Source organism: Lampetra fluviatilis, chromosome 55 (assembly GCF_964198595.1).
Source record: "Lampetra fluviatilis chromosome 55, kcLamFluv1.1, whole genome shotgun sequence".
Lineage (NCBI taxonomy): Eukaryota > Metazoa > Chordata > Hyperoartia > Petromyzontiformes > Petromyzontidae > Lampetra > Lampetra fluviatilis.
The window spans coordinates 5399447-5416530 of record NC_136329.1 but is presented as its reverse complement, the minus strand read 5'-3'; the positions used below and the strand labels follow the sequence as shown (position 1 = coordinate 5416530).

Here is a 17084-nt window from a genome sequence, read left to right as displayed (position 1 = left end):
TGACACACACAGTGACACACACAGTGACACACACAGTGACACACACAGTGACACACACAGTGACACACACACACACACAGTGACACACACAGTGACACACACAGTGACACACACTCACACACAGTGACACACACACAGTGACACACACACACAGTGACACACACAGTGACACACACAGTGACACACACAGTGACACACACAGTGACACACACAGTGACACACACAGTGACACACACAGTGACACACACACACACAGTGACACACACACAGTGACACACACACAGACACAGTGACACACACACACACAGTGACACACACAGTGACACACACAGTGACACACACACACACACACAGTGACCCACACACAGTGACACACACAGACACAGTGACACACACACACACAGTGACACACACACACACAGTGACACACACACAGACACAGTGACACACACACACACACACAGACACGGACACACACAGTGACACACACACACACAGACACAGTGACACACACACACACACACAGACACAGTGACACACACACACACAGTGACACACACACACAGTGACACACACTCACACAGTGACACACACACAGACACGGACACACACAGTGACACACACACACACAGTGACACACACACACACACAGACACAGTGACACACACACACACAGACACGGACACACACAGTGACACACACACACACACAGACACAGTGACACACACACACACAGTGACACACACACATAGTGACACACACACAGTGACACACACTCACACACACACACACTCACACAGTGACACACACACACACAGACACAGTGACACACACACACACAGACACAGTGACACACACACACACAGTGACACACACACACACAGACACGGACACACACAGTGACACACACACACACACAGACACAGTGACACACACACACACAGTGACACACACACACAGTGACACACACACAGTGACACACACTCACACACACACACACTCACACAGTGACACACACACACACAGACACAGTGACACACACACACACAGACACAGTGACACACACACACACAGTGACACACACACACAGTGACACACACACACAGTGACACACACACAGTGACACACACACAGTGACACACACTCACACACAGTGACACACACACAGTGACACACACACACAGTGACACACACAGTGACACACACAGTGACACACACACACACACACACAGTGACACACACACAGTGACACACACACAGACACAGTGACACACACACACACAGTGACACACACACACACAGTGACACACACACACACAGACACAGTGACACACACACACACAGACACGGACACACACAGTGACACACACACACACAGTGACACACACACACACAGACACAGTGACACACACACACACAGACACAGTGACACACACACACACAGTGACACACACACACAGTGACACACACACACAGTGACACACACACAGTGACACACACACAGTGACACACACTCACACAGTGACACACACACAGACACGGACACACACAGTGACACACACACACACAGACACAGTGACACACACACACACAGTGACACACACAGACACAGTGACACACACACACACAGACACAGTGACACACACACACACACGGACACACACAGTGACACACACACACACAGACACAGTGACACACACACACACAGACACAGTGACACACACACACAGACACAGTGACACACACACACAGTGACACACACACACAGTGACACACACACACAGTGACACACACACAGTGACACACACACAGTGACACACACTCACACACACACACACTCACACAGTGACACACACAGTGACACACACACAGTGACACACACACAGACACACATACAGACACACACAGTGACACACACAGACACACACAGTGACACACACACACACACACAGACACACACAGTGACACACACACACACAGACACACATACAGACACACACACACAGTGACACACACAGACACACACACACAGTGACACACACAGACACACACACACAGTGACACACACACACACACAGTGACACACACACACACACACAGTGACACACACACAGTGACACACACACACACACACAGTGACACACACACACAGTGACACACACACACACACACAGTGACACACACACAGTGACACACACACAGTGACACACACACACACACAGTGACACACACACACACAGTGACACACACACACAGTGACACACACACACACACAGTGACACACACACACACACACAGTGACACACACACAGTGACACACACACACACAGTGACACACACACACACACACACAGTGACACACACACACACACAGTGACACACACACAGTGACACACACACAGTGACACACACACACACACAGTGACACACACACACACACAGTGACACACACACACACAGTGACACACACACACACACACAGTGACACACACACAGTGACACACACACACAGTGACACACACACACACACACAGTGACACACACACAGTGACACACACACACAGTGACACACACACAGTGACACACACACACACAGTGACACACACACATACACAGTGACACACACACAGTGACACACACACACAGTGACACACACACAGTGACACACACACACACACAGTGACACACACACACACACAGTGACACACACAGTGACACACACACAGTGACACACACACACACACAGTGACACACACACACACACACAGACACACACAGACACACACAGACACACACACACAGTGACACACACACACACAGTGACACACACACACACAGTGACACACACACACAGTGACACACACACAGTGACACACACACACACACAGTGACACACACACACACAGTGACACACACACACAGTGACACACACACACAGTGACACACACACACAGTGACACACACACACAGTGACACACACACAGGGCTCATCAGTCTCACCAGGAGTCTCATGGTAGCCACCGCCACCACCGCCACCACAGGATGATGACGACGACGACGATGACGACGACGACGACGATGCTGAGTCGTGCGGGGAGCTGAGTCCAGCGAGCCGAGCGACGGCCGACGTCTTCCCCACGCCGCCTCGGCCCGACACAAACACCTTGTAGCGCACAGTCTCCATCAGGGGGGGGGGCTCCAGCAGGCCTGGGGGGGGGGGGGGGGAGACACAAACACCTTGTAGCGCACAGTCTCCATCAGGGGGGGGGGCTCCAGCAGGCCTGGGGGGGGGGGGGGGAGACACAAACACCTTGTAGCGCACAGTCTCCATCAGGGGGGGGGGCTCCAGCAGGCCTTGAGGGGGGGGGGAGGGGGGGGGGGTGAGGGGGAGGGGGGGAGAGGGGGGAGGGGGGGGGGACACAAACACCTTGTAGCGCACAGTCTCCATCAGGGGGGGGGCTCCAGCAGGCCTTGAGGGGGGGGGGGGGAGACACAAACACCTTGTAGCGCACAGTCTCCATCAGGGGGGGGGGCTCCAGCAGGCCTTGAGGGGGGGGGGGGGGAGACACAAACACCTTGTAGCGCACAGTCTCCATCAGGGGGGGGGGCTCCAGCAGGCCTTGAGGGGGGGGGGGGAGACACAAACACCTTGTAGCGCACAGTCTCCATCAGGGGGGGGGCTCCAGCAGGCCTTGAGGGGGGGGAGAGGGGGGGGAGTGAGAGGGGGGGGGAGACACAAACACCTTGTAGCGCACAGTCTCCATCAGGGGGGGGGCTCCAGCAGGCCTTGAGGGGGGGGAGAGGGGGGGGAGTGAGAGGGGGGGGGAGACACAAACACCTTGTAGCGCACAGTCTCCATCAGGGGGGGGGGCTCCAGCAGGCCTTGAGGGGGGGGAGAGGGGGGGGAGTGAGAGGGGGGGGGAGACACAAACACCTTGTAGCGCACAGTCTCCATCAGGGGGGGGGGCTCCAGCAGGCCTTGAGGGGGGGGAGAGGGGGGGGAGTGAGAGGGGGGGGGAGACACAAACACCTTGTAGCGCACAGTCTCCATCAGGGGGGGGGGCTCCAGCAGGCCTTGAGGGGGGGGGGGGGGAGACACAAACACCTTGTAGCGCACAGTCTCCATCAGGGGGGGGGGCTCCAGCAGGCCTTGAGGGGGGGGGGGGGGGAGAGGGGGGGGAGGGGGGGAGGGGGGGGGAGGGGGGGGGAGACACAAACACCTTGTAGCGCACAGTCTCCATCAGGGGGGGGGGCTCCAGCAGGCCTGGGGGGGGGGGGGAGAGGGGGGTGAGAGGGGGGGAGGGGGGGGGGAGGGGGGGGGAGACACAAACACCTTGTAGCGCACAGTCTCCATCAGGGGGGGGGGCTCCAGCAGGCCTTGAGGGGGGGGGGGGGAGAGGGGGAGGGGGGGTGAGGGGGGGGGGAGACACAAACACCTTGTAGCGCACAGTCTCCATCAGGGGGGGGGGCTCCAGCAGGCCTTGAGGGGGGGGGGGGGGGAGACACAAACACCTTGTAGCGCACAGTCTCCATCAGGGGGGGGGGCTCCAGCAGGCCTTGAGGGGGGGGGAGGGGAAGGGGTGAGGGGGAGGGGGGAGGGGGGGGAGGGGGGGGGGAAGGGGGGGAGGGTGGGGGGGAGACACAAACACCTTGTAGCGCACAGTCTCCATCCAGGGGGGGGGCTCCAGCAGGCCTTGAGGGGGGGGGGGGAGACACAAACACCTTGTAGCGCACAGTCTCCATCAGGGGGGGGGGCTCCAGCAGGCCTTGAGGGGGGGTGAGGGGGGGGGGGGTGAGGGGGAGGGGGGGAGAGGGGGGGAGGGGGGGGAGAGGGGGGGAGGGGGGGGAGGGGGGGGAGAGGGGGAGAGGGGGGGGGGAGGGGGGGGGAGACACAAACACCTTGTAGCGCACAGTCTCCATCAGGAAGGGGGGCTCCAGCAGGCCTTGAGGGGGGGGGGGAGGGGGAGTGAGAGGGGGGAGAGGGGGGAGGGGGGGAGAGGGGGGGAGGGGGGGGAGGGGGGGGGAGGGGGGGAGAGGGGGGGGGAGTGAGAGGGGGGAGGGGGGGAGGGGGGGGGGAGGGGGGGGAGGGGGGGGGGAGTGAGAGGGGGGAGAGGGGGGGGGAGGCACAAACACCTTGTAGCTTAAAGTCTCCATCAGGGGGGGGGGGGCTCCAGCAGGCCTTGAGGGGGGGGGGGAGGGGGGGGAGTGAGAGGGGAGGGGGGGGGAGACACAAACACCTTGTAGCGCACAGTCTCCATCAGGGGGGGGGGCTCCAGCAGGCCTGGGGGGGGGGGGAGACACAAACACCTTGTAGCGCACAGTCTCCATCAGGGGGGGGGGGCTCCAGCAGGCCTTGAGGGGGGGGGGGGGAGACACAAACACCTTGTAGCGCACAGTCTCCATCAGGGGGGGGGGGCTCCAGCAGGCCTTGAGGGGGGGGGGGGGAGACACAAACACCTTGTAGCGCACAGTCTCCATCAGGGGGGGGGGCTCCAGCAGGCCTTGAGGGGGGGGGGGGGGGGAGACACAAACACCTTGTAGCGCACAGTCTCCATCAGGGGGGGGGGCTCCAGCAGGCCTTGAGGGGGGGGGAGGGGGGGGGGGTGAGGGGGGGGGAGACACAAACACCTTGTAGCGCACAGTCTCCATCAGGGGGGGGGGGCTCCAGCAGGCCTTGAGGGGGGGGGAGGGGGGGGGGTGAGGGGGGGGGAGACACAAACACCTTGTAGCGCACAGTCTCCATCAGGGGGGGGGGCTCCAGCAGGCCTTGAGGGGGGGGGAGGGGGGGGGGTGAGGGGGAGGGGGGAGGGGGGGGAGGGGGGGGGAAGGGGGGGAGGGTGGGGGGGAGACACAAACACCTTGTAGCGCACAGTCTCCATCAGGGGGGGGGAGGGGGAGTGAGAGGGGGGAGAGGGGGGGGAGAGGGGGGGAGGAGGGGGGGAGGGGGGGGAAGGGGGGGAGTGGGGGGGAGAGGGGGGGGAGAGGGGGGGAGGGGGGGGGAGGGGGGGGAAGGGGGGGAGTGGGGGGGAGAGGGGGGGAGGGGGGGGAGAGGGGGGAGAGGGGGGGGAGGGGGAGAGGGGGGAGAGGGGGGGAGGGGGGGGAGAGGGGGGGAGAGGGGGGGGAGGGGGAGGGGGGGGAGGGGGGGGAGGGGGGGGAAGGGGGGGAGTGGGGGGGAGAGGGGGGGAGGGGGGGGAGAGGGGGGGAGAGGGGGGGGAGGGGGGGGAGGGGGAGAGGGGGGAGAGGGGGGGAGGGGGAGAGGGGGGGGAGGGGGAGAGGGGGGGAGGGGGGGGAGAGGGGGGGAGGGGGGGAGAGAGGGGGGGGAGGGGGGGGAAGGGGGGGAAGGGGGGGAAGGGGGGGAGTGGGGGGGAGAGGGGGGGAGGGGGGGAGGGGGGGGAGAGGGGGGGAGAGGGGGAGGAGGGGGAGAGGGGGGGAGAGGGGGGGAGGGGGAGAGGGGGGGAGGGGGGGGAGAGGGGGGGGAGAGGGGGGGAGAGGGGGAGGAGGGGGAGAGGGGGGAGAGGGGGGGAGGGGGAGAGGGGGGGAGGGGGGGGAAGGGGGGGAGTGGGGGGGAGAGGGGGGGGAGAGGGGGGGAGGGGGAGAGGGGGGGAGAGGGGGAGGAGGGGGAGGAGGGGGAGAGGGGGAGGGGGGGGGAGAGGGGGGGAGAGGGGGAGGAGGGGGAGAGGGGGGGAGGGGGGGGAGAGGGGGGGGAGAGGGGGGGGAGGGGGAGAGGGGGGTGAGGGGGGGGGGGGTGAGGGGGAGGGGGGAGAGGGGGGGGGAGACACAAACACCTTGTAGCGCACAGTCTCCATCAGGGGGGGGGGCTCCAGCAGGCCTGGGGGGGGGGGAGGGGGAGAGGGGGGAGAGGGGGAGAGGGGGGGGAGGGGAGGGGGGGGAGGGGGAGAGGGGGGAGAGGGGGGAGAGGGGGAGGGGGGGAGAGGGGGGGAGGGGGAGAGGGGGGGAGGGGGAGAGGGGGGGGAGGGGAGGGGGGGGAGAGGGAGAGGGGGGGGAGAGGGGGGGGAGGTGGGGAGGGGGGGAGGGGGAGAGGGGGGAGAGGGGGGGAGGGGGAGAGGGGGGGAGGGGGAGAGGGGGGAGAGGGGGGGAGGGGGAGAGGGGGGGGAGGGGGAGAGGGGGGGGAGGGGGGGAGGGGGAGAGGGGGGGGAGGGGGAGGGGGAGAGGGGGGGAGGGGGAGAGGGGGGGGAGGGGGAGAGGGGGGGGAGGGGGAGAGGGGGAGAGGGGGGGGAGGGGGAGAGGGGGGAGACGGGGGGAGGGGGGGGAGGGGGAGAGGGGGGGGAGGGGGGGAGGGGGAGAGGGGGGGGAGGGGGAGGGGGAGAGGGGGGGAGGGGGAGAGGGGGGGGAGGGGGAGAGGGGGGGAGGGGGAGAGGGGGAGAGGGGGAGAGGGGGGGGAGGGGGAGGGGGAGAGGGGGGGAGGGGGAGAGGGGGGAGAGGGGGAGAGGGGGGGGAGGGGGGGGAGGGGGAGAGGGGGGGGAGGGGGAGGGGGAGAGGGGGGGAGGGGGAGAGGGGGGGGAGGGGGAGAGGGGGAGAGGGGGAGAGGGGGGGGAGGGGGAGAGGGGGGGAGGGGGAGAGGGGGGGGAGGGGGAGAGGGGGGGGAGGGGGGGAGGGGGAGAGGGGGGGGAGGGGGAGGGGGAGAGGGGGGGAGGGGGAGAGGGGGGGGAGGGGGAGAGGGGGAGAGGGGGGGGAGGGGGGAGAGGGGGGGAGACGGGGGGAGGGGGGGGAGGGGGAGAGGGGGGGAGGGGGAGAGGGGGGGGAGGGGGGAGAGGGGGGAGGGGGGAGAGGGGGGGCCACCTGAGAACACTGAATGATGAGGGGGGTAGAAGGGGGGATGTGAGTGAGAGGGAGTTGAGTTGGTTGGAGATTTTTCTCGATTTGAAGCTGTTCGTGACTGCAGCAGGGATTCATCTTCTTGGTTCTTTCGGTAAAGTCATCAAGTAGAAGGGAAATAATAAAATAATAAAAATAAGACGGAATAAAATAATAGGAATTATTTTATTAATAAAAATAATGAAAATGAAACATCGTAAAAAAATGAGAATTATTTTATTAATAAAAAAGAATAAAAATGAAACATCGTAAAATAATAAGATTTATTTTATTAATAAAAATAATAAAAATGAAACATCATAAAATAATACGAATTATTTTATTAATAAAAAATAATAAAAATGAAACATCATAAAATAATAAGAATTATTTTATTAATAAAAAATAATAAAAATGAAACATCATAAAATAATACGAATTATTTTATTAATAAAAAAGAATAAAAATGAAACATCGTAAAAAAATAAGAATTATTTTATTAATAAAAAATAATAAAAATAAAACATAAAATAATAAGAATATTTTATTAATAAAAAATAATAAAAATGAAACATAAAATAATAAGATTTATTTTATTATTAAAAAATAATAAAAATAAGCCATAGTAAAATAAGACTAATTATTTTATTAATAAAAAATAATAAAAATAAAACACAATAAAATATTAAGATTTATTTTATTAACAAAAAAATAATAATAAAACATAAAAAAGATTTATTAATAAAATAATAATAAAATAAAGCATAATAAAATTTTAATAATTATTTTATTAATAAAAATTATAAAAATAAAACATAATAAAATAATAGTGTATAGTAGTGTGTAGTGTAGTGTGTAGTGTAGTGTATAGTGTAGTGTGTAGTGTATAGTGTATAGTGTAGTGTATAGTGTAGTGTATAGTGTAGTGTATAGTGTAGTGTGTAGTGTATAGTGTAGTGTATAGTGTAGTGTGTAGTGTAGTGTATAGTGTAGTGTATAGTGTAGTGTGTAGTGTATAGTGTAGTGTATAGTGTAGTGTGTAGTGTAGTGTGTAGTGTAGTGTATAGTGTATAGTGTAGTGTATAGTGTAGTGTATAGTGTAGTGTATAGTGTAGTGTAGTGTATAGTGTATAGTGTAGTGTATAGTGTAGTGTATAGTGTATAGTGTAGTGTGTAGTGTAGTGTATAGTGTATAGTGTAGTGTATAGTGTAGTGTATAGTGTAGTGTATAGTGTATAGTGTAGTGTATAGTGTATAGTGTAGTGTAGTGTATAGTGTATAGTGTAGTGTGTAGTGTAGTGTATAGTGTATAGTGTAGTGTATAGTGTAGTGTATAGTGTAGTGTATAGTGTAGTGTATAGTGTAGTGTATAGTGTAGTGTAGTGTATAGTGTAGTGTATAGTGTAGTGTGTAGTGTAGTGTATAGTGTAGTGTGTAGTGTAGTGTATAGTGTAGTGTATAGTGTAGTGTGTAGTGTAGTGTATAGTGTAGTGTGTAGTGTAGTGTATAGTGTAGTGTAGTGTAGTGTATAGTGTAGTGTGTAGTGTAGTGTGTAGTGTAGTGTATAGTGTAGTGTGTAGTGTAGTGTATAGTGTAGTGTATAGTGTAGTGTGTAGTGTAGTGTATAGTGTAGTGTAGTTAGTGTAGTGTGTAGTGTAGTGTAGTGTGTAGTGTAGTGTATAGTGTAGTGTATAGTGTAGTGTATAGTGTAGTGTATAGTGTAGTGTGTAGTGTAGTGTATAGTGTAGTGTATAGTGTAGTGTGTAGTGTAGTGTATAGTGTAGTGCATAGTATAGTGTAGTGTGTAGTGTAGTGTATAGTGTAGTGTATAGTGTATAGTGTAGTGTGTAGTGTAGTGTATAGTGTAGTGTATAGTGTAGTGTAGTGTGTAGTGTAGTGTATAGTGTAGTGTATAGTGTAGTGTATAGTGTAGTGTATAGTGTAGTGTAGTGTAGTGTATAGTGTAGTGTATAGTGTAGTGTATAGTGTAGTGTGTAGTGTAGTGTATAGTGTAGTGTTATAGTGTAGTGTATAGTGTAGTGTATAGTGTAGTGTGTAGTGTAGTGTATAGTAGTGTATAGTGTAGTGTATAGTGTAGTGTGTAGTGTAGTGTGTAGTGTAGTGTATAGTGTAGTGTATAGTGTAGTGTATAGTGTAGTGTGTAGTGTAGTGTATAGTGTAGTGTATAGTGTAGTGTATAGTGTAGTGTATAGTGTAGTGTATAGTGTAGTGTGTAGTGTAGTGTGTAGTGTAGTGTATAGTGTAGTGTATAGTGTAGTGTATAGTGTAGTGTATAGTGTAGTGTGTAGTGTAGTGTGTAGTGTAGTGTATAGTGTAGTGTATAGTGTAGTGTGTATAGTGTAGTGTGTAGTGTAGTGTATAGTAGTGTATAGTGTAGTGTATAGTGTAGTGTATAGTGTAGTGTATAGTGTAGTGTGTAGTGTAGTGTGTAGTGTAGTGTATAGTGTAGTGTATAGTGTAGTGTATAGTGTAGTGTGTAGTGTATAGTGTAGTGTATAGTGTAGTGTGTAGTGTAGTGTGTAGTGTAGTGTATAGTGTAGTGTATAGTGTAGTGTATAGTGTAGTGTGTAGTGTAGTGTATAGTAGTGTATAGTGTAGTGTATAGTGTAGTGTATAGTGTAGTGTATAGTGTAGTGTGTAGTGTAGTGTATAGTAGTGTATAGTGTAGTGTATAGTGTAGTGTATAGTGTAGTGTATAGTGTAGTGTGTAGTGTAGTGTATAGTGTAGTGTATAGTGTAGTGTATAGTGTAGTGTGTAGTGTAGTGTGTAGTGTAGTGTATAGTGTAGTGTATAGTGTAGTGTATAGTGTAGTGTGTAGTGTAGTGTATAGTGTAGTGTATAGTGTAGTGTGTAGTGTAGTGTATAGTGTAGTGTATAGTGTAGTGTATAGTGTAGTGTATAGTGTAGTGTATAGTGTAGTGTATAGTGTAGTGTATAGTGTAGTGTATAGTGTAGTGTATAGTGTAGTGTATAGTGTAGTGTATAGTGTAGTGTGTAGTGTAGTGTGTAGTGTAGTGTAGTAGTGTATAGTGTAGTGTATAGTGTAGTGTGTAGTGTAGTGTATAGTAGTGTATAGTGTAGTGTATAGTGTAGTGTATAGTGTAGTGTATAGTGTAGTGTAGTGTAGTGTATAGTAGTGTATAGTGTAGTGTATAGTGTAGTGTATAGTGTAGTGTATAGTGTAGTGTGTAGTGTAGTGTATAGTGTAGTGTATAGTGTAGTGTATAGTGTAGTGTATAGTGTAGTGTATAGTGTAGTGTGTAGTGTAGTGTGTAGTGTAGTGTGTAGTGTATAGTGTAGTGTATAGTGTAGTGTATAGTGTAGTGTGTAGTGTAGTGTATAGTGTAGTGTATAGTGTAGTGTGTAGTGTAGTGTATAGTGTAGTGTATAGTGTAGTGTATAGTGTAGTGTATAGTGTAGTGTATAGTGTAGTGTATAGTGTAGTGTGTAGTGTAGTGTATAGTAGTGTATAGTGTAGTGTATAGTGTAGTGTGTAGTGTAGTGTGTAGTGTAGTGTATAGTAGTGTATAGTGTAGTGTATAGTGTAGTGTGTAGTGTAGTGTATAGTAGTGTATAGTGTAGTGTATAGTGTAGTGTATAGTGTAGTGTATAGTGTAGTGTGTAGTGTAGTGTATAGTAGTGTATAGTGTAGTGTATAGTGTAGTGTATAGTGTAGTGTATAGTGTAGTGTGTAGTGTAGTGTATAGTGTAGTGTATAGTGTAGTGTATAGTGTAGTGTGTAGTGTAGTGTATAGTGTAGTGTATAGTGTAGTGTGTAGTGTAGTGTATAGTGTAGTGTATAGTGTAGTGTATAGTGTAGTGTATAGTGTAGTGTATAGTGTAGTGTATAGTGTAGTGTGTAGTGTAGTGTATAGTGTAGTGTATAGTGTAGTGTATAGTGTAGTGTATAGTGTAGTGTATAGTATAGTGTGTAGTGTAGTGTATAGTAGTGTGTAGTGTAGTGTGTAGTGTAGTGTATAGTGTAGTGTATAGTAGTGTATAGTGTAGTGTATAGTGTAGTGTATAGTGTAGTGTATAGTAGTGTATAGTGTAGTGTATAGTGTAGTGTATAGTGTAGTGTGTAGTGTAGTGTATAGTAGTGTATTGTGTAGTGTATAGTGTAGTGTATAGTGTAGTGTATAGTGTAGTGTGTAGTGTAGTGTATAGTAGTGTATAGTGTAGTGTATAGTGTAGTGTATAGTAGTGTGTAGTGTAGTGTGTAGTGTAGTGTATAGTAGTGTATAGTGTAGTGTATAGTGTAGTGTATAGTGTAGTGTATAGTGTAGTGTATAGTGTAGTGTATAGTGTAGTGTATAGTGTAGTGTATAGTTTAGTGTGTAGTGTAGTGTATAGTGTAGTGTATAGTAGTGTATAGTGTAGTGTATAGTAGTGTATAGTGTAGTGTATAGTGTAGTGTATAGTATAGTGTGTAGTGTAGTGTATAGTGTAGTGTATAGTGTAGTGTATAGTGTAGTGTATAGTGTAGTGTGTAGTGTAGTGTATAGTAGTGTATAGTGTAGTGTATAGTGTAGTGTATAGTGTAGTGTATAGTGTAGTGTGTAGTGTAGTGTGTAGTGTAGTGTATAGTATAGTGTGTAGTGTAGTGTATAGTAGTGTGTAGTGTAGTGTGTAGTGTAGTGTATAGTAGTGTAGTGTATAGTGTAGTGTATAGTAGTGTATAGTGTAGTGTATAGTGTAGTGTATAGTGTAGTGTATAGTAGTGTATAGTGTAGTGTATAGTGTAGTGTAGTGTGTAGTGTAGTGTATAGTAGTGTATTGTGTAGTGTACAGTGTAGTGTATAGTAGTGTGTAGTGTAGTGTGTAGTGTAGTGTATAGTGTAGTGTATAGTAGTGTATAGTGTAGTGTATAGTGTAGTGTATAGTGTAGTGTATAGTAGTGTATTGTGTAGTGTATAGTGTAGTGTATAGTGTAGTGTATAGTTTAGTGTGTAGTGTAGTGTACAGTGTAGTGTATAGTAGTGTAGTGTATAGTGTAGTGTGTAGTGTAGTGTGTAGTGTAGTGTATAGTGTAGTGTGTAGTGTAGTGTGTAGTGTAGTGTGTAGTGTAGTGTATAGTGTAGTGTATAGTGTAGTGTGTAGTGTAGTGTATAGTGTAGTGTATAGTAGTGTATAGTGTAGTGTATAGTAGTGTATAGTGTAGTGTGTAGTGTAGTGTATAGTGTAGTGTAGTGTATAGTATAGTGTGTAGTGTAGTGTATAGTGTAGTGTATAGTAGTGTATAGTGTAGTGTATAGTGTAGTGTGTAGTGTAGTGTATAGTGTAGTGTATAGTAGTGTATAGTGTAGTGTATAGTGTAGTGTATAGTGTAGTGTGTAGTGTAGTGTGTAGTGTAGTGTATAGTGTAGTGTATAGTGTAGTGTATAGTGTAGTGTGTAGTGTAGTGTATAGTAGTGTATAGTGTAGTGTAGTATAGTGTATAGTGTAGTGTATAGTGTAGTGTATAGTAGTGTATAGTGTAGTGTATAGTGTAGTGTATAGTGTAGTGTATAGTGTAGTGTATAGTGTAGTGTAGTATAGTGTATAGTGTAGTGTATAGTGTAGTGTATAGTAGTGTATAGTGTAGTGTATAGTGTAGTTTATAGTGTAGTGTATAGTAGTGTATAGTGTAGTGTATAGTGTAGTGTATAGTGTAGTGTGTAGTGTAGTGTATAGTGTAGTGTATAGTGTAGTGTAGTAGTGTAGTGTATAGTGTAGTGTATAGTGTAGTGTATAGTGTAGTGTATAGTGTAGTGTATAGTGTAGTGTATAGTGTAGTGTATAGTGTAGTGTATAGAGTAGTGTATAGTGTAGTGTGTAGTGTAGTGTATAGTGTAGTGTATAGTGTAGTGTATAGAGTAGTGTATAGTGTAGTGTGTAGTGTAGTGTATAGTGTAGTGTAGTGTATAGTGTAGTGTATAGTGTAGTGTATAGTGTAGTGTATAGTAGTGTATAGTGTAGTGTATAGTGTAGTGTATAGTGTAGTGTAGTGTATAGTGTAGTGTATAGTGTAGTGTATAGTGTAGTGTGTAGTGTAGTGTATAGTGTAGTGTAGTGTATAGTGTAGTGTATAGTGTAGTGTATAGTGTAGTGTATAGTAGTGTATAGTGTAGTGTGTAGTGTAGTGTATAGTGTAGTGTATAGTGTAGTGTATAGTGTAGTGTATAGTAGTGTATAGTGTAGTGTATAGTGTAGTGTATAGTGTAGTAGTGTAGTGTAGTGTATAGTGTAGTGTATAGTGTAGTGTGTAGTGTAGTGTATAGTGTAGTGTAGTGTATAGTGTAGTGTATAGTGTAGTGTATAGTGTAGTGTATAGTGTAGTGTATAGTAGTGTATAGTGTAGTGTATAGTGTAGTGTATAGTGTAGTGTATAGTGTAGTGTATAGTGTAGTGTAGAGTGTAGTAGTGTATAGTGTAGTGTATAGTAGTGTATAGTGTAGTGTATAGTGTAGTGTATAGTGTAGTAGTGTATAGTGTAGTGTATAGTAGTGTATAGTGTAGTGTATAGTGTAGTAGTGTATAGTGTAGTGTATAGTAGTGTATAGTAGTGTATAGTGTAGTGTGTAGTGTAGTGTATAGTAGTGTGTAGTGTAGTGTATAGTGTAGTGTATAGTGTAGTAGTGTATAGTGTAGTGTATAGTGTAGTGTATAGTGTAGTGTGTAGTGTAGTGTGTAGTGTATAGTGTAGTGTATAGTGTAGTAGTGTATAGTGTAGTGTATAGTGTAGTGTATAGTGTAGTGTATAGTGTATAGTGTAGTGTATAGTGTAGTGTATAGTGTATAGTGTAGTGTATAGTGTAGTGTATAGTGTAGTGTATAGTGTAGTGTGTAGTGTATAGTGTAGTGTATAGTGTAGTAGTGTATAGTGTAGTGTATAGTGTAGTGTATAGTGTAGTAGTGTATAGTGTAGTGTATAGTGTAGTGTATAGTGTAGTGTATAGTGTAGTGTGTAGTGTATAGTGTAGTGTATAGTGTAGTAGTGTATAGTGTAGTGTATAGTGTAGTGTATAGTGTAGTGTATAGTGTAGTAGTGTATAGTGTAGTGTATAGTGTAGTGTGTAGTGTAGTAGTGTATAGTGTAGTGTATAGTGTAGTGTATAGTAGTGTAGTGTAGTGTATAGTGTAGTGTGTAGTGTATAGTGTAGTGTATAGTGTAGTAGTGTAGTGTAGTGTAGTGTAGTGTAGTGTATAGTGTAGTGTAGTGTAGTGTAGTGTAGTGTATAGTGTAGTGTAGTGTATAGTGTAGTGTAGTGTATAGTGTAGTGTATAGTGTAGTGTGTAGTGTAGTGTATAGTGTAGTGTATAGTGTAGTGTGTAGTGTAGTAGTGTAGTGTATAGTGTAGGGTAGTGTATAGTGTAGTGTATAGTGTAGTGTATAGTGTAGTGTATAGTGTAGTGTAGTGTAGTGTATAGTGTAGTGTGTAGTGTAGTGTAGTGTATAGTGTAGTGTAGGTAGTGTTAGTGTATAGTGTAGTGTATAGTGTAGTAGTGTATAGTAGTGTATAGTAGTGTAGTGTTATAGTGTAGTGTAGTGTTAGTGTATAGTGTGTAGTGTATAGTGTAGTGTATAGTGTAGTGTATGTGTAGTGTATAGTGTAGTAGTGTATAGTGTAGTGTAGTGTATAGTGTAGTGTTATAGTAGTTGTAGTGTATAGTGTAGTGTAGTGTATAGTGTAGTGTATAGTGTAGTGTATAGTGTAGTGTATAGTGTAGTGTATAGTGTAGTGTATAGTAGTGTAGTGTAGTGTAGTGTAGTAGTGTAGTGTATAGTGTAGTGTATAGTGTAGTGTATAGTGTAGTGTGTATAGTGTAGTGTATAGTGTAGTGTAGTGTATAGTGTAGTGTTAGTGTAGTAGTGTAGTGTATAGTGTAGTGTATAGTGTAGTGTATTAGTGTAGTGTAGTAGTGTAGTGTAGTGTAGTGTGTAGTGTGTGTATAGTGTAGTGTATAGTGTAGTGTGTAGTGTAGTGTATAGTGTAGTGTATAGTGTAGTGTAGTAGTGTAGTGTATAGTGTAGTGTGTAGTAGTGTAGTGTATAGTGTAGTGTATAGTGTAGTGTAGTAGTGTAGTGTATAGTGTAGTGTTAGTGTAGTGTATAGTGTAGTGTATAGTGTGTTGTAGTGTATAGTGTAGTGTATAGTGTAGTGTATAGTGTAGTGTATAGTGTATGTGTAGTAGTAGTGTAGTGTATAGTGTTAGTGTGTAGTGTATAGTGTAGTGTATAGTGTGTAGTGTATAGTGTAGTAGTGTATTGTAGTAGTGTATTGTAGTGTAGTGTAGTAGTGTAGTAGTGTAGTGTGTAGGTGTAGTGTAGTAGTGTAGTGTAGTGTATAGTGTAGTGTATAGTAGTGTAGTGTATAGTGTAGTGTATAGTGTAGCGTGATGATGGGTGGGACGAGTGGTGTTGCTGGTTACCAGGTAGCGTGACGCGACCTCCATGCCAGGCGCTCCGTGCCGTGAGGATGGAGCTGATGGTGGTGGACGTGATGGTGGTGGACGTGATGGTGGAGGTGGTGGTGGAGGTGGTGGTGGAGGTGGTGGTGGAGGTGGTGGTGGAGGTGGTGGTGGTGGCATCGCTACCACCACCCGGGGGATTTGACCAATCGCGTAACATCGGAAGCATCACCACCACCACTACTACCACTATACTACTACACTACTACTACTACACTACTACTACTACACTACTACTACTACTACACCACCACTACTACCACTACTACTACTACACTACTACTACTACACTACTACTACTACTACACCACCACTACTACCACTACTACTACTACACTACTACTACTACACTACTACTACTACACTACTACTACTACCACTACTACACTACTACCACTACTACACTACTACTACACTACCACTACTACTACACTACTACACCACTACTATACTACTACACCACTACTACTACCACTATACTACTACTACACCACCACTACTACTACACTACTACACCACCACTACTACTACACTACTACTACCACTACTACTACTACACTACTACCACCACTACTACTACACCACCACTACTACACCACCACTACCACTACACCACCACCACCACTACTACTGAGACACAGAGATACTGAGATGGAGAAACTGACACACAGAGACACACACAGACACACACACACACAGAGACACAGAGACACACAGAGACAGAGAGACACACAGAGACACACAGAGACAGAAAGACACACAGAGACAGAAAGACACACAGAGACTCACACACACA

The 17084-nt window shown here is 48.6% G+C and overlaps 1 protein-coding gene across 1 annotated transcript in view; it reads right to left on the bottom strand.

Annotated features, from left to right (window-relative positions):
• The window catches only part of CPLANE2 (ciliogenesis and planar polarity effector complex subunit 2), a 36592-nt gene extending 20076 nt beyond the window's left edge, over positions 1-16516 (bottom strand). The window contains exons 1-2 of the mRNA XM_078879742.1: positions 16250-16516; positions 3001-3207 (exon numbers count right to left, since the gene is read on the bottom strand). Of these exons, the coding sequence (XP_078735868.1) occupies positions 3001-3207; positions 16250-16457 (415 nt within the window). The 5' untranslated portion in view covers positions 16458-16516. The remainder of the gene's footprint in view (positions 1-3000; positions 3208-16249) is intronic.
• Between the last annotated feature and the right edge of the window lie 568 nt (positions 16517-17084).